Consider the following 18,324-nt stretch of genomic DNA (forward strand, 5'->3'; position numbering starts at 1 on the left):
TTTACCAGATTTTTAATTCTGATTCTACTGCTTGCATCATCAGTTACCTGATATGGAATAGAGTTCCATGTAGTCATGGCTCTATGTAGTACTGTCCGCCTCCCATAGTATGTTCTGGACTTGGGGACCGTGAAGAGATCTCTGGTGGTATGTCTTGTGGGGTATGCATGGGTGACCGAGCTGTGTGCTAGTATTTTAAACAGACAGCTCGGTACCTTCAGCTTGTCAACACCTCTTACAAAAACAAGTAATGAGGAAGTAAATCTCTCTTCCACTTTGAGCCATGAGAGATTGACATGCATGTCATTAATGCCATCTCTCTGTGTACTTTTAAGGGCCAGCCGTGCTGCCCTGTTCTGAGCCAACTGCAATTTTCCCAAGTCCCTCTTTGTGGCACCTGACCACACGACTGAACAGTAGTCCAGATGTGACAAAACCAGGGCCTGTAGGACCTGCCTGGTTGATAGTGTTGTTAAGAAGGCAGAGCAATGCTTTATTATGGACAGACTTCTCCCCATCTTAGCTACTGTTGTATCAATATGTTTTGACCATGACAGTTTACATTCCAGGGTTACTCCAAGCAGTTTAATCACCTCAACTTGCTCAATTTCCACATTGTTCATTACGAGATGTAGTTGAAGTTTAGGTTTTAGTGAATGATTTGTCCCAAATACAATGCTTTTAGTTTTGGAAATATTTAGGACCAACTTATTCCTTGCTACCCATTCCGAAACTAACTGCAGCTCTTTATTAAGTGTTTCAGTCATTTCAGTTGCTGTAGTAGCTGACATGTATAGTGTTGAGTCATCCGCATACATAGACACACTGGCCTTACTCAAAGCCTGTCATTAGTAAAGATTGAAAAAAGCAAGGGGCCTAAACAGCTACCCTGGGGAATTCCTGCTTCTACCTGGATTATGTTTGAGAGGCTTCCATTAAAGAACACCCTCTGTGTTCTGTTAGACAAGTAAGGATTTATCCACATTATAGCAGGGGGTGTAAAGCCATAGCACACAAGTTTTTCCAGTAGCAGACTATGATCAATAATGTCAAAAGCTGCACTGAAGTCTAACAAGACCACCCACACAATCATTTTATCATCAATTTCGTTCAGCTAATCATCAGTCATTTGTGTCAGTGCCGTGCTTGTTGAGTGTCCTTCCCTATATGCGTACTGAAAGTCTGTTATCAATTTGTTTACTGTTAAATAGCATTGTATCTGGTCAAACACAATTTTTTTCTAGAAGTTTACTAAGGGTTGGTAACAGACTGATTGGTCAGCTATTTGAGCCAGTAAAGGGGGCTTTACTATTCTTAGGTAACGGAATGACTTTAGCTTCCCTCCAGGCCTGAGGGCACACACTTTCTAGTGGGCTTAAATTTAAGATGTGGCTAATAGGTGTGGCAATATCGTGCGCTATTATCCTCAGTAATTTTCAATCCAGATTGTCAGATCCCGGTGGCTTGTCATTGTTGATAGACAACAATACTTTTTTCAACAATAATTCTGGAACTGTAGAATGCCTTCAAATGTAAGTTGGATATTGACTGATTTTGAGGTAATTTGGCCTACAGTCATAACCGTCGTATTGTTGTTCCAAGCAGTTGAACTGAAGAAAAACACTTGAATGTTACGCGCTCTTGTCCCATCAGTTCCAGACATACAACTTGTATAATATTGTTGAAGTTGGAGACTCTTAGTTGAAGTTGGACAACCTTACGTGATTAATGTGTAAACAGTGGTCCCTAGTGGCCATCATCAACCCCCACTGCATTTCAAACCTTCATGGATGGAGTGTGTACTCCACAGGTGGGCAGGAGTGAGTTACTGTGTTCACACACAGGGTTATATAACTACTTATAACACACAGTATTACATAAGTACTTACCTTTGATGCCAGTAATAAATCAAGGTAGTGAGTGTTACAACTTGCAGGGGCGAGACTTGCGTACATACCTGTGCGAGGACAGTACCTGTTTTTCACAAGATCGAACATTACATGCAATCTCCCAATATTAACCATGTGATTAAAGCACTAATATTTGAAACTTTTTTTACCATTCTCTTTTATTCATATGCATCTAACTTTTTTCATTTTCTTCTTTCATCCTTTTTAATCATTTTATATAATCTCAGGCTCATTTCTTTTTTTTTATTGATTTAACCTTTATTTAACTAGGCAAGTCAGTTAAGAACAAATTCTTATTCACAATGACGGCCTACCAAAAGGCAAAAGGCCTCCTGCGAGGACGGGGGCTGGGATTAAAGATTTTATAAAGATTTTATAAAAATATAGGACAAAACGCACATCATGACAAGAAAGACTACACAACACTACATAGAGACCTAAGACAACAACATAGCATGGCAGCAACACATGACAACATAGCATGGTAGCAACACAACATGACAACAACATGGAAGCAACACAACATGGTAGCAGCACAAAACAGGGTTAAAACTTTATTGGGCACCGACAACAGCACAAAGGGTAAGAAGGTAGAGACAACAATACATCACGCAAAGCAGCCACAACTGTCAGTGAGAGTGTCCACGATTGAGCCTTTGAATGAAGAGATTGAGATAAAACTGCCCAGTTTGAGTGTTTGTTGCAGCTCGTTCCAGTCGCCAGCTCCAGCGAACTGGAAAGACGAGCGACCCAGGGATGTGTGTGCTTTGGGGACCTTTAAACAGAACGTGACTCGTGATCATATTCTCTTCCTCTTTCTGTCATTCTCCCTCTCTTATTTCCTTGTTCTCTCCATCTCATGCCTCATCCACGCGTCCTCCTCCGTCCAGCATGGGAAAGCAGAGGTAGGTGCCTGCAAGCCCCAGCAGGAGGGCACTGTATGTGGGACACATTCTGCTGAGCATGTATCTCACCTGAACACTCTCCACTCCCCACACCTATGCCATCCCTGTGAAAGTATGAGGAGTTACACTGACGCCGTCACACAGAATGCCTTGTGGACTGTGAGCCGAACCCTAACTCGAGATCTGTGCGTGTAACTAGGGCTTGGTCACGTAAGTCATGCGTTTACGCCAATGGGAGATTTGTCCAGGTTACGCGCACAGACCTCAAGTGTTAGGACTATGTGTTGCACAGACAAGTACATGCTTGAGGCATGCAGTCCTCCTTCAGTTTCAGTCGTTCCCTACTCTCCCTAAGCTTTCACCCACTTCTGCTCTCTATGACAGTTCATCTTTCTTACTGGAATTGATTATAGCATGCGCCCAGTCCCAAGACTCACTGCACTGTCTGTTTTCATTTGCAAGTATCCGTTTGCCTATATTCGTACTGTTTATTTCGTTGTTTTTTGACTGTTATTTTTTTTATTTTTTTTATTGAGACTCCCTGACTTCCATCCATCATCTCTCGGTAGATCTGGCAGCTGCCACTTAGCAGGTGTCTTGAGTGTCCAACACGGGCTGATTGGTTGCCCGCAGCCATGTATTCCTGTCCTTTGTACAGATGTACTGGTGGAGCGAGAGCCCTGCAGGCTTGTAGCATGAGCTGTGTAGACCGATTGAGAGGAGCTCGAACATCTTGTGTCATTTTCTACAGGAATGATTGGTTATTCTTTCCAAGGTTGACTGTAAGAGGATGACCCCCATGTCTAGGTGCCCTATCGAATCAAACTCATAACCAGATCCGGAATATTAAAATGTTATTACGTAAATACAATGCACGGCTTGTAGGTATTTTTATCTTGGGTGTTGCACAAAGAAAAGACATTGCGATGACAAACCTTCTCTTTCTGTTCCACAGTCACAGAGTCAGGTGACTGATCTGTATGAAGACCTGAGAGATGGACACAACCTGATCTCCCTCCTGGAGGTCCTCTCCGGGGAGACACTGGTGAGTACTGCGGACTTCTGATTGGCGAATGGACTGACCTGTACCTCTGATCCTGACTTCTGATTGCAACGGACCTCGATCCAAACCCCCCCCCCCCCCCCAATCTGAACCAAGTCCTGACCCTAAGAAACAAATGTTTAACCCTTATTTATACCTACCTAGTCCAAACCCGGTATACCATCCCTGAAGCAAAACATTTGTTAGACTTTCAAGTCATAGCACAACCTAACAAGACAGTAGCTGGAAAGTCAACAAAGACCCATTAACTGTCGAAGACAACCCCTGCTTACCTACCTCTCATTCCAGTCCCTGGAAATATTAACTATTTGTAGTTGTTTAGATATTTTTTTAATTAAGTCAGTTAGTCGACACTGGACGCTTGCACATTATGATGATGCGTTATAGGTGGGAAGCCTTGCACTCTGTCTCTGCTACAGTAGCTCATCGCTCTGCTGGTCTCTGCTGGTCTCTGCTCATCTACCAGACGCCTCCATGGTTCTAACACAATAACCCCACTTTGGCTTCTCTTTTTGAACTGTGTGCTCCTGTCTGACCTTTCTCTGGTTCTCCTTTTCTGCTCCCCCCCTCTCCTCATGTCCCCCTCTTTACCCCCCTACACTTTCACCCCTTTCCTGTATGCTCAACTTTGCCCTTTGGCCTATGCCTCCTCTCTTTGCACTGCTCTTTTCTGGGGCTAGGCAAGGGAGAGAGACGTGGTCAGGAACTTGCGGTTGGTGAGTGGGGTTTTCTATAACTCGGCCGCCATTTCCTTCTTCTACTTCACGTGGCTTGAGTCATCCGTTACCCAGTGGCACGGCTGTGCATGATGTCACTTCCTGTGCTTATGATTCCATTCATTATTTTTCCTTTGGCCATCAATTATTTATCATTGACAAGCTTGCAAAGACTGAGGTGCGTTAACCATTTCGCTGCTGGCTATAAACAAAAACCCCCTCGGTTATTAATAGGTGCCATGGCTGAATGAAGGAAGGACATGATTGGCTAACTACATCATTGACTCCAGTCATTGACCCTCTAACAATACTTAAGCATGGGAAATGATCCATTTGAAAATAGCTTTATTGTTTCTGTTTATCTCAATTACTAATGCTTATTGCATAGCACAAATACAGTATTCTTTGGAAGTGGAAGTCTTCGATTCATTGTTCTCCCGTCAGAGCACATGACCGAAGTGGTGACACAATTCAAAACCAACCAACCAAAGATTCCTGTACCTAATAACTAATCATGGTATTGGCTCAGCCTCTATCACTCCAAATATATCTCCTATTTACCTCTGTGTTTGTCTGTCGAAGGTGAAGAACGGGTAGGTACACTAACGAATGATGTCATTAATGTGGTTTTACAATGAGGGAAGTTGTACTTGGAGATCTGTGAGATGCATCAGTAATTCATCGTATTCTTTGTCATTCATCTTTTTCTTTGGAGGAAAACCATGTGTACTCTTGTCGTAGCTGCATCACATTTTTTCTCTTCCGACGTAGTCTCACTCGCATTTCTCCAAGCCTCTTCTAAGGTAGCATGAACTCCTGTCCCGTCTGTTTCTAACCCCTCTCGCTCTCTCTCTACCTCTCGCTCTCTCTCTACCTCTCGCTCTCTCTCTACCTCTCGCTCTCTCTCTACCTCGCTCTCTCTCTCTGCCTCGCTCTCTCTCTGCCTCTCTCTCTCTCTCTCTCGGTCTGGCTCTCTCTCTACCTCTCTCGGTCTGGCTCGCTCTCTCTACCTCTCTCTCGCTCTCTCTCTCTACCTCTATCTCTCTCTCTCTCTCTCTCGGTCTGGCTCTCTCTCTCGGTCTGGCTCTCTCTCTCTGTCTCCCCCTTTGTCTCTCGCTCTCTCTCTCTCCAGCCCAGAGAGAAAGGCCGCATGAGATTCCACAAGCTGCAGAATGTACAGATGGCACTGGACTTCCTCAAACACCGACAGGTAAGAGAAACAGCAATTGAAGCGTAATAATGGAGATAATGTAACAAATGAGTTACCCTCTTGTAACTGTATTAGGATGACTTACTGTAAGTGACATGACTGAGAACTATCTAAATGCATTGGAACAGGGTCATAATGTATCTACTATGATGTGAACTACTATAATTGTTAAGCCTCGCTCTTCTCTGTCGTCCAATCACAGGTCAAGCTGGTGAACATCAGAAACGATGACATCGCGGATGGCAACCCCAAGCTGACCCTTGGGCTGATATGGACCATCATCCTTCACTTCCAGGTGTCCTACTCTGTCAGTGTTGTGTTCCATTACCATATAGCTCCTCGTCCTCCTTTCTCCTTGGCTCTGATCCACGCCAATCAGTAACAATCACAAATTGAACTCAATCCAATCATACGTAATCCATTTGATCTCAATCACTCGATGTTACCACATCGCTTTCATAAAATCACATTGCTATCAAATCTGTCATCAAATTATTATCAAATATATTTCAATCATAGTATTATTACAGTTTAATAATTATAATTATTATAACAGGTTAAACTCCAGCCTCTTCATAGTAGGCTAATGTACTGTAGGCCATGCTAACCCTTCCTGATAATTCATGATCATGCTTTTATTTAGTTATTTTGAAACATGGAAAGAATAAGGAAGTGATCTTACGATGTAGCTTTCCCTGCCACTTAAATAGCCTGAACATATTGATGAAGTGTTGGAATACAATAGCATCAGTGTGTGTGTGAATAACTCTCCCCATGCTTCCCAAAGGGAAAGTAGTGGCATAACTTTGACCCACTGGACAAAAACTGGTTGAATCAACGTTGTTTCCACATCATTTCAACCCTCAAAAATCTGTTATGACGTTGAATCAACGTGGGAAACTAATTGGATTTGCAGAAAGTCATCAACGTAAGGGAATTTAGTATTTTTTTCGGGGGTGGGAAAAGTACCCGATTGTCATACTTGAGTAAAAGTAGAGATACCTTCATGGAAAGTTACTCAAGTAAAAGTGGAAGTCATTTGGTAAAATACTACTTTAGTAAAAGTCTAAAAGTATTTGGTTTTAAATATACTTAAGTATCAGTAGTAAATGTAATTGCTAAAATATACTTTAAGTATCAAAAGTAGAAGTCATATAAATTCCTTATATTAAGTAAAGCAGATGGCACCATTTTCTTGTTTTTTAAAATGTATGGACAGCCAGGGGCACACTCCCACACTCAGACATTATTTACAAAAAATATGTTTAGTGAGTCCACCAGGCCAGAGGCAGTAGGGATGACCACGTGCTCTCTTGGTATGTCCTTGAATTTGACCATTTTCCTGTCCTGCTAAGCATTCAAAATGTAACTAGTACTTTTTGTTGTCAGGGAAAATGTATAAAGTAAAAAGCACAATCATTTTTGATAGGAATGTAGTGAAGTAAAAGTTGTCAAAAATATAAATAGTCAAGTACAGATACCCCAAAAAACGACTTAAGTATTTTTACTTAAGTACTTTACACCACTGCTTTTTTTCACACAACTTTTAACCAAAATCGAATGACGTGGTGACACTTTTTGTTGATTTCACATTGAATTCACGTTAGTTGACAACTCAAACAATTGTAAATCCAAACTAGAAGTTGATCTGCCCTCTGTTCCCAGTCTTACTGCACAATTTCAATAATCATTTCAAATACTTTAGCTAGGCTTGATCGAATTTGCCTGGCTTAATGGAACCAATACAGTAGTCAAACCCTGCCCATCCGGCACGCCAGGAAGGCTTAAGTAAACATGAGAAGTATTTGAAAGATGTCAAATAGTATTTGAACCCAGGCCTGTGAAGGACCCATGTTGCGATGAAGGCAGAGGAAATAAAAGAACATTGTGTCCTGCAAACTATTCCCCACGGTAGCATTGACTATTGGTTCCATTAAGCCAGGCTAAAGTATTTTAAATGATTTCAAATAGTATTTGAAACCATGTCTGATACGTCCCTTACTTGCTATGTTATGCTGTAAAACCGATGTGAAATAACACATGGGCTTTCTATAACACTACATTATTTGATTAAAGAGTGCGTGGCACTGCCGGTTAAAATGGAGCATTAAGCCCATGTGGCCTTGATTGAGCAGGGCACAGGAAGAGATGTTGGTTCTGCAGTAAGACTGGTGTAGAGTATACCCACTGGGCACAGCCATCAGTTCAACTTCAAGTCTCGATTTACATTTTCATTGGTTTACTGTACTCCATGTACTGCGTTGGCGAGACAGACGTATCTCTCATTTCTCAGAAGGAGAAGAAAAAAAAAAACAGCAGGGCCGGGGTGAGTCATCGTAGGCATTCTCCTCTTCTTTAGAGGGGAGAGGCTTAGGGTGGGGCCATCGAGGGTGGATTGGATCCCGAGGAGAACACACAGACACACACACTTACAGTATACCCACACACACCGACTACAGAGAGAGACCAGTAGGCAGAGAATTTGGTAATTGAGCGGTCTTTTGGCAAGAACAGAGAGTACCCTCTGAGCCTCTGGTGACTGTGACTCATTTCATTTCCCTTCCGGCCCCCCCAAAAAACAAAAAACTGTCCTGCCACATTAGCCAATGGACCAGATAGTGCTTAAATTGTGTCTTGAGACCCAAAGCAGGAGCAGTCTCCGCTGGCCATCCCTCCCACCTACCCAATGACCTAGGAATTGAGATCTAGTTGGCGGTGCCCTTTGATGTCACATATGTACTATTGATGACAGAGTTGCCTCCCCTAGCTGAAAAACACTGTTTTGAGGTGGACAAAACCTGATTCGGATTGAGCCAGAATATCATATGATTGAATCAATCCCCATCCATTACAATGCATCATCTATTTTCTCAAATAGATTATATCTTTATTGTTTCCAACTATCTCCCTCTGCCACCATGACAAGCAGGGTTGGGGTCAATTCCATATCAATTCAGTCAATCCAGGACGTAAACTGAAACTCCATTTTCTATTCCAAATCTCGGCATTTTCATCCAATTTTAGTTAACTTCCTGCATTGACCAAGATTTAAATGGGATTGACCCCAACCCTGGTGGCGTGTGGCCTCCTCCCCTGTCTAACTCCGGTATCTGTCCTCCCCTGTTAGATCTCGGACATCCAGGTGAATGGCCAGTCAGACGACATGTCGGCCAAGGAGAAGCTGCTGATGTGGTCCCAGCGCATGGTGGACGGCTACCAGGGCATCCGTTGTGACAACTTCACCACCAGCTGGAGGGACGGCAAGCTCTTCAACGCCGTCATCCACAAACACCAGTGAGTGGTCCTCTGTAGCTCAGTTGGTAGAAACATGCTGCTTGTAATGCCAGGATACTGGGTTCGATTCCCGAGACCACCTGTACGTAAAATGTATGATTGGAGAAAGGGTCTGCTAAATGGCATATCTTTTTTAATTATTTTTAGTATATTACTTTGGCGGTCGACACCTCAAGCCACAATACGTAGTGTAACGTTTACAGTGTTTCATCTCTGTACCCAGAAGCAAATCTTGGGTAAAGTCTGTCCCTAAGAGACTATATACTGCACCTAATGTTCAGATACTGGCGAACATCTTTGGATTTTAGCCTCAGAACGTTACACGTAAGCCCCGCTGTCGGCCCAAAATGTAGCCTCACCTCCAGCCATTTCAGGTTTGTTCTTAATTAACCCCCAAAAGATTAAGATTAACCCCCAAAAATAGTACCCTGAATGTACCCCTCAGTAGACTGCACCCACTCATGTTATTACCCACAGTAAGTGGCACTAATAGGTGTTAATATGTCTTGTCCTGGCGTCTCCGGTAGTGCTAAGCTGTATGCAACACATGACACATCACCACACTTATGTTTTATTCGATGTGAAGCAGATGGGGCAGGAATGGAACATATTGCCAAATGTCAAATTGTAGTGTGTGCCATGCTAGTTCTGACTAGTCCCTCAAATATTATTATTATTATTTTATCACAAGGTCATACATTAGGTCATATCAGTACAGTCATTGGTAGGTATGCTTGATAGAAGAGCTGCTTCAAATGTACGATATATATAGCTAGATGCTTGACCATTAGTAACTAAACTACCAGTAATTCATAGTAGTATTTTTCTCTTTTACACCATGTGTCCAAATCCCTCCCCATCCACCCCGGGCAATATTTATTTAATTGATTTATTTCCTTTGTATCCTTGTGTTGGTGTTCACATCATATATAATATACACTATATATACACAAAGGTATGTGGACACCTCGTCAAATTAGTGGATTCGGCTATTTCAACCACACCCGTTGCTGACAGGTGTATAAAGTCGCTCACACACCCATGCAATCTCCATAGACAAACATTGGCAGTAGAATGGCCATACTGAAGAGCTCAGTGACTTTCAACCTGGTAGTGTCACAGGATGCCACCTTTCCAACAAGTCAGTTCGTCAAATTTCTGCCCTGCTAGAGTTGCCCCGGTCAATTGTAAGTGCTTTTATTGTGAAGCAGAAACGTCTAGGAGCAACAACGGCTCAGCCGTAAAGTGGTAGGCCACACAAGCTCACAGAACGGGACTGTGGGGTGCTAAAGCGTGTAGAGTGTAAAAATCGCCTGTCCTCGGTTTCAACACTATCTATGAAGTTCCAAACTGCCTCTGGAAGCAACGTCAGCACAAGAACTGTTTGTCGGGACCATCATGAAATGGGTTTCCATGGCCAAGCAGCCGCACACAAGCCTAAGATCACCATGCACAATGCCAAGCATCGGCTGGAGTGGTTGGTTCGGGCTAGGTCCCTTAGTTCCAGTGAAGGGAAATCTGAACGCTACAGCTTCCAACTTTGTGGTAACAGTTTGGGGAAGGCCCTTTCTTGTTTCAGCATGACAATGCCCCGGTGCACAAAGCCAGGTCCATACAGAAATGGTTTGTCAAGATCGGGGTGGAAGAACTTGACTGGCCTACACAGAGCCCTGACCTCAACCCCATTGAACACCTTTGGGGGGAATTGGAACGCCGACTGCGAGCCAGGCCTAATAGCCCAACGACAGTGCCTGACCTCACTAATGCTCTTGTGGCTGAATGGAAGCAAGTCCCCGCAGAAATGTTCCAACATCTAATGGAAAGCCTTCCCAGAAGAGCGGAGGCTGTTATAGCAGCAAAAGGGGGACCAACTCCATATTAATGCCCATGATTTCGTAATGAGCTGTCCGACGAGCAGGTGTCCACATACTTTTAGTCATGTAGTGTATATCTACACACATGAGTACAAATGTAAACTATCAGGTACATAATCAATCAGACACTGCTTTCAGTTTTGACAAGAGTGAGAAAAGTTTTCCGTGTCTTATAAAAGAAGGCTGTGTATCCACTTAGTGTTTATTTCTCAGTTCTGACTTGTCCTGAGGTAAATTACGTTTTTTACATCTAACTGTAGTTGTTCAATCTCCTCTCCTGGCCGTACTTGATCGTACAGGTTTCAGGCAGCTCTAATAAGACATTTATTTGAACTTGTCATTGCCCTGGGCTTGGAATACCACAGGCGGGTGTTGTCTCAGATGGATACAGGTACTGGCACTGATTTGAGCACTTGCTGTATATGCTGTTATTAGTATGTTATTAGACTCACTAATGCCCATTTCAGGTGGAGAGGGTGCTGTCTGAGGCACCTGGGTGGTGTTAGAATTGGGAAAGATGGGTTTGTTTACTTGTCCTTTCATAAGAATCTATTTTTCTAGGGAGCTTTGGACTAGAGCAGTGACCTGTTGAGTTCTCAGTGAATCACTCCTTCTGTTAATATTACAATGGCCTTAGAGCTGCTTTAGCCTCTGCTGAAGCACACAGTTACGTATAGACATGAATATGAGAGCGGATGAGTGGAGACACGCCTGTGGTCTCTCAAAGTGGGAGGCGGAGTCCTAAAAAGCCACAGAGACGGGCACATTATCTGTAAATAATAGGGTCTTTCCAGCACATAACATGTAATGAAAGCAGCACCCTGCACATCCCCAGGGAGTCTGAATGGAACATGAGAGCGACTGAAAGAGGGCCACGTGATGAGGGAAATCTGGGTGAATACCCAGCAAGGCGTGACACAAAAGGAAGGAAGAAAGAGAGGCCCGCGGGGCAGGTTCAATCAAAGCTGTGCGTGTACCTGCAAAGTTCAGCTACACCCTGCTCCCTCTAACACACACAGAGAGAGAGAGAGAGAGAACACTTTTTTTTTTTTTAAGGTTTTGAGTCACCTAAGGCAGTCTATTTAGTAACTGATTTCTATAAAGAGAGAGGTGTGTCACTGTAACACTCCTACTCAAACGACGAACACTGCAGAGTTACTTTTTGCACAGCCTGCAGTCTGCACTATCCACCAATTTGCGCCACTTTTTTAAAACCGCTTATTTGGAGGATTGGATGTCGTTGTCACCCTGGGAACTAAGGACCTTACCTTGGACTGGTGAAAGTTACAGTTGATATCGGGGGGGAGCTGTTTTGGACAGACATGGCTGAGGTTGGGAGGTCAGGTCAGAGGGGATGACGGCAGTTAGCCTCCTAGTGGTACCGAGATGTTTCTTCTCTCACGGCGAGGGTCGAGCACCCTTTGTAACCTCAACGTGAAGATTGTGAAGGCGTCTTATTGAAGACGTCAACGCTCGGGTGGGATTTAACTGCACATTCTGCAGACTTGGACCCGACTGTTTCCCCGAACAAACACCAAACCATCACAAGGAACCTTGTTAAAATGGTGGGAGCAGCAAAACGTTTGGAATCGGACTTTCACTGTTAAGTGCAACATTTTCACTTGCCGCTGGACGTGGACGAAACATCTAGCCAGCTAGCTCTCTGTTTTGGGGAGACTACAACTCCCAGAAGGCACCATGATGTCGAGTCTGAAGAGGAAGCTGTCCATAAAGTCCAGGAAGAGGACTGGCCGCTCGTCCAGCAGGGTCACAGGCTTGGTCAGCTCATTGGAAGACCGTGTGGTCATGCAGTGTGACAATATCCCCTCAGAAGGCTCCTCCTGGGACTCAGGCCAGGGATCCCACAGCTCAGTGGCTCACTCCAGCTGCGACTCCCACTCAGGGGACCAGGAACTGGGCCAGGGGACAGGGCTGAGACATGACTACAGCCTCGAGGGAGGGGAGGGGAGGCTGGTCAGCCCCAGTAGGGTAGAAGGGAGGCCCCCCAGGCCACGGAAGCAGCTCTCTTTTAGGGAGGTGCAGTGCCTGGATTCGGCCCCAAGCCCTGGGGACTACTACACTGTCCGCTCCACCCTTCACGTCAAATCGCTGTACGGATCTGCTCTAAGCTTCTCTCTTATTTGTCTTGGGCTTTACTTTCGGAGTATATCAGAATAATGTGAACGTATTGTAAAGAGAGAATGAGTATACTGTGCCATTTAAAAAAATAGAATAAGTTCTAAACAGTGACATTTTTACTTAATGGATGCAATGAAAAATGAATTAGAGAGGGAACTTTTTTGCGATATTTTGTTGTTGTAGTGTTTACATTGGTCAAGAATTGAATTTGAGTAACAGTATGCTTTGAATGTTTCCCTATGTCTATTTTCTGTTCACTTACCCTCAACTGCACCACGGAGAGGATAGTAACAGGGAGCGAGTATAGGTGTTTATCTAATTTGAAACATGGCTGCCCTGGTTGTCTGCTGCAGCCCCATGTAACATTCCGTTCGTATATAGATGCCAAGCACCCCAGGGAAAGCAGGTGTTCACTACAGATTTCTGACATACAGACGTGGCATTTTTTTAGGACAAGCGATATGGTAGGTAGGAATTATCAGTGTCTGCCCGGCCAGTCCTTATACCCTCCTCACCTGTCTACACTGCCTTTACACCAATCGTGACGGATGTCCCATGGTTCTGTCTCCTCAGGCCTAGACTCATTGACATGAGTAAGGTGTACCGCCAGACCAACGCGCAGAACCTGGAGTACGCCTTCAACGTGGCCGAGAAGGACCTGGGCGTGACGCGCCTGTTGGATCCGGAGGGTAAGACGGCACAGCGATCCTTCAGTACATGTACACGTGACGATGGCTGACCTCACCACCAGGGGTGGAATCATAAGTGCACACTGTAGCAAAGAGTTGCAAAATGTTTTTCCAACGTAAACAATAGTTTCTATTCGGCAAATTCCCTCCCCGTTTTGTTGTTTGCTTCTGTTTTGTTCCTAGTGAATGCACCCCAAGTTCTCCAACCACGTCCCACCTAATTTTGTACTTTTGCTATTTAATGGAAGAAGAGTCAGGGGTGAGAGACTCCAGATGGAACTTGAAGAGCCCCCCCCCCCCCCCCCCCCCTCACTACCCCCCCATACCCTTCAGTGCTGCTGTACTGTATGAGCCGTGTCCAATCAAATATGTTGATAGCTTACTCCTTTCTCCAAATCCACCATGAACATGATCTAGGTGTATAACTAACGTTTACACACATCTTCACATACCAACTAATGATTGGGTACACTTCACTTTTTGTTATACAATGAAAGGTCCTCATCCTAAAAAAGTTTTAAAAAGTAACTAATGTAAAAATAATAATAAAAAGTAACTAATGTACAAAGTAACTAATTAAGTACCTCAAAGTACTTAATTCCGTTTTTGGTATTTGCAGTGTCTCCATTCCTCTTTCGATGTGAAAAAAAACACCTATAAACACACATTATTTTCCCAGATGTTGACGTGCCACATCCTGATGAGAAGTCCATCATCACCTACGTGTCGTCCCTGTATGATGCCATGCCCCGGGATGTCCAGGATGGAATCCAGGCTAACGTGAGTGCACTTCTGACCCCCGCTGATCTCTGAACACTTCATTATTTTTTTTACAAGATTGTCCCTAAACCTGACATACTCACAAACTGGACACCTCATGTCCGAGACTCAAATTGATCAATTCAAAAAGGACACGCTATAAGCCACTGCTATTGCATTCAAACCTACTTTCAATGAGAGTTCATTCAGGGAAACTCCTGGATTATGGCTTGTGACAGTCAGAACATGTAATCGCTTTGTTTATGACACTGACGGCAAGAGTCGATCCAGTTTGGAACTACAATAGAAGTCCTGCCATCCTAAATGCAGGAAATTAGCAACCTTCTGTGTTTACCGCAAAGGACTTTCTACCCAACAAACACTCCTCTCACACCACAGCTTGATCACAGCACACAGAAGAGAGCTGTTGGAAAAGCAGAATGGTGTACTGTATTGTATTGCCAAAACCGATTTTAGAGTGCCATTTGTACTCCAATGCTAACTAAAGATGTACTCAGTAAAGGTAAAGTAGGGAACTTTTGTAAAGGAGGGAGCTTTTGTTTATTGCACATGTGTGTACTAATGCACGTACACACACACTACATTATCATTCTCTTTGTCTCTTTCAATAAAATCTGCTTTATTGGCATGATGTAACATTGTACTGTACATATTGCCAAAGCGTAATAATAATCAATATTGTCAACGGGACAATCAGTAACAACATTCACTCACTCACACTCTGCTCCTTGTCCAGCCACACAAGGCTGGGCCTGTTGACACCTAATTGAGTGAGGGTGGTGTGTGAGCAGGCGAGTTATCATGGCTCTCCAGGAGAAAGGCTCTTGGCTGTCTGTCGTTAAACCCCGTCGTTGTCTGCTGTGTCCTGTGCTACAGGAGCTGGAGCTGCGCTGGACCGAGTACTATGAGCTGGTCACTATCATTCGGCAGTGGATAAGCCACCATGTCGTTATCTTCGGGGAGAGGAGGTTCCCAGGCAGCTATGAGGAGATAGAGGTGAGTTTCCTACCTGGACAGTTACTAGTAGGGCTGTTGTGACTGGGATTGGGATGCTACCTGTGGCTGGTCACGTAATGTATTATTGCTCGATATGGGAGCGTGTGTACTGTAACTTGGATACTGAAAATACTGTATGTGTTTCTGTGTCTATATATCGGGGCTGTAGCTAAGGCATTTTTTTGGGGGGGGGGGGCTGTGAATTATGATTCTAACATTTCTCCACACACATTTTCTGTTTCCATGACCTAGCCTATTCAGAGACGCCTTACATGAGGTAAAAATCTGTCGTTCTGCCCCTGAGCAAGGCAGTTAACCCACTGTTCCTAGGCCGTCATTGAAAATAAGAATTTGTTCTTAACTGACTTGCCTAGTTAAATAAAGGTAAAAAATAAATATATATATATATATATATATATATTATGAACAAGCAGCTAGCTCTGCCATTCGATCCCACATCAAACAGAGCAATTACAGTCTAGAGATTGCATTGTCTCGTGTGGTTGCATTGTGTGGCATCTGGGTGGGTGGCACTGGAGCTGAGAAAAGCAGACCTGAAGAGACACATTATTCTACCTAATCCTCGGCGGAATCTTCCGTACTGCCCCTCCCCATTCCCTGGCTAGCGTGCCTGCAACTTTCTCTGTGGAGACAAAGGGGACTGTCAGACAAAAGGCTAGGTCATCTAAGTTCTCCTATTGGATAATGTTTAAAACATGTATTAATCCTATCAGTTGCTGTAATCATCAGTTTCCAAATCTTGTACAGTCAAACAGAGGAGGATTCACCTCTGTCTCAAATTTCCTTTAGCAACTCGAACACCTATTATATGGCGGAATGGCGTTATCAGAATGAGCAGTACACGGCTGCGTATATTGTGCTTCTAAGTAGTCTAGTTCCAAGATCTCTTTTCTTAGAAAATGGTTCCCAAATACAGACAAAAGCAGTATCGCAAGTCTCGATTTGTTTCTATTTGTGTTGATACCCCGTCTGCGTCTTCTAATAAGGCATCTGACTTTTCTATGTATACTTTTCAACACCCCTTATCTTTGTTAGCTTGAGTTTTTATTTGGGAAGGTGTCAGAATAATCGGGTTAGCCACGTTATTGATCTCTGGCCAATTGAGAAGGTCAAGCTCTGTGTGTATGTGTGTGAATTAAGGACATGGGGACATGTTATAAACCTACAAGGTTACAATCCTTTCTCAAGTAACGCCCCGTGTAAGAATGTAAACATGTCAACTCACTCATCAAGAGCTGTAGTTTTACACCACAGAAGCAGAACCATCTCCTAGACTAGAGTCAATGGAAGCAGAATCATCTCCTAGACTAGAGTCAATGGAAGCAGAATCATCTCCTAGACTAGAGTCAATGGAAGCAGAATCATCTCCTAGACTAGAGTCAATGGAAGCAGAATCATCTCCTGGACTAGAGTCAATGGAAGCAGAATCATCTCCTAGACTAGAGTCAATGGAAGCAGAATCATCTCCTGGACTAGAGTCAATGGAAGCAGAATCATCTCCTAGACTAGAGTCAATGGAAGCAGAATCATCTCCTAGACTAGAGTCAATGGAAGCAGAATCATCTCCTGGACTAGAGTCAATGGAAGCAGAATCATCTCCTAGACTAGAGTCAATGGAAGCAGAATCATCTCCTAGACTAGAGTCAATGGAAGCAGAATCATCTCCTGGACTAGAGTCAATGGAAGCAGAATCATCTCCTGGACTAGAGTCAATGGAAGCAGAATCATCTCCTGGACTAGAGTCAATGGAAGCAGAACCATCTCCTAGACTAGAGTCAATGGAAGCAGAATCATCTCCTAGACTAGAGTCAATGGAAGCAGAATCATCTCCTAGACTAGAGTCAATGGAAGCAGAATCATCTCCTGGACTAGAGTCAATGGAAGCAGAATCATCTCCTGGACTAGAGTCAATGGAAGCAGAATCATCTCCTGGACTAGAGTCAATGGAAGCAGAATCATCTCCTAGACTAGAGTCAATGGAAGCAGAATCATCTCCTGGACTAGAGTCAATGGAAGCAGAATCATCTCCTGGACTAGAGTCAATGGAAGCAGAATCATCTCCTGGACTAGAGTCAATGGAAGCAGAATCATCTCCTGGACTAGAGTCAATGGAAGCAGAATCATCTCCTAGACTAGAGTCAATGGAAGCAGAATCATCTCCTAGACTAGAGTCAATGGAAGCAGAATCATCTCCTAGACTAGAGTCAATGGAAGCAGAATCATCTCCTGGACTAGAGTCAATGGAAGCAGAATCATCTCCTGGACTAGAGTCAATGGAAGCAGAATCATCTCCTGGACTAGAGTCAATGGAAGCAGAATCATCTCCTGGACTAGAGTCAATGGAAGCAGAATCATCTCCTAGACTAGAGTCAATGGAAGCAGAATCATCTCCTAGACTAGAGTCAATGGAAGCAGAATCATCTCCTAGACTAGAGTCAATGGAAGCAGAATCATCTCCTGGACTAGAGTCAATGGAAGCAGAATCATCTCCTGGACTAGAGTCAATGGAAGCAGAATCATCTCCTGGACTAGAGTCAATGGAAGCAGAATCATCTCCTGGACTAGAGTCAATGGAAGCAGTTTGAATAAGTACTGCTGTCGTGGTTGGGGTCAATTCCATTTCAAATGGAATTTCAGTTTACGTTCTGAATTGACTGTCTTGAAATAGAATTGTCATCAACCCTGTTTAGTGTCATGTAGCATTTTAAAAAGGAAGCAAGAGTAGGA

At 43.7% G+C, this 18,324-nt stretch overlaps 1 protein-coding gene across 1 annotated transcript in view; it reads left to right on the plus strand.

Moving 5' to 3' along the window:
- The window catches only part of LOC120031579 (plectin-like), a 227,186-nt gene that overhangs the window by 134,172 nt on the left and 74,690 nt on the right, over positions 1-18,324 (plus strand). Inside the window, exons 3-9 of the mRNA XM_038977388.1 lie at positions 3,771-3,860; positions 5,727-5,804; positions 6,007-6,099; positions 8,932-9,098; positions 13,685-13,800; positions 14,480-14,580; positions 15,457-15,576. Of these exons, the coding sequence (XP_038833316.1) occupies positions 3,771-3,860; positions 5,727-5,804; positions 6,007-6,099; positions 8,932-9,098; positions 13,685-13,800; positions 14,480-14,580; positions 15,457-15,576 (765 nt within the window). The remainder of the gene's footprint in view (positions 1-3,770; positions 3,861-5,726; positions 5,805-6,006; positions 6,100-8,931; positions 9,099-13,684; positions 13,801-14,479; positions 14,581-15,456; positions 15,577-18,324) is intronic.

This window comes from Salvelinus namaycush, chromosome 37 (genome assembly GCF_016432855.1).
Source record: "Salvelinus namaycush isolate Seneca chromosome 37, SaNama_1.0, whole genome shotgun sequence".
Classification (NCBI taxonomy): Eukaryota; Metazoa; Chordata; class Actinopteri; order Salmoniformes; family Salmonidae; genus Salvelinus; species Salvelinus namaycush.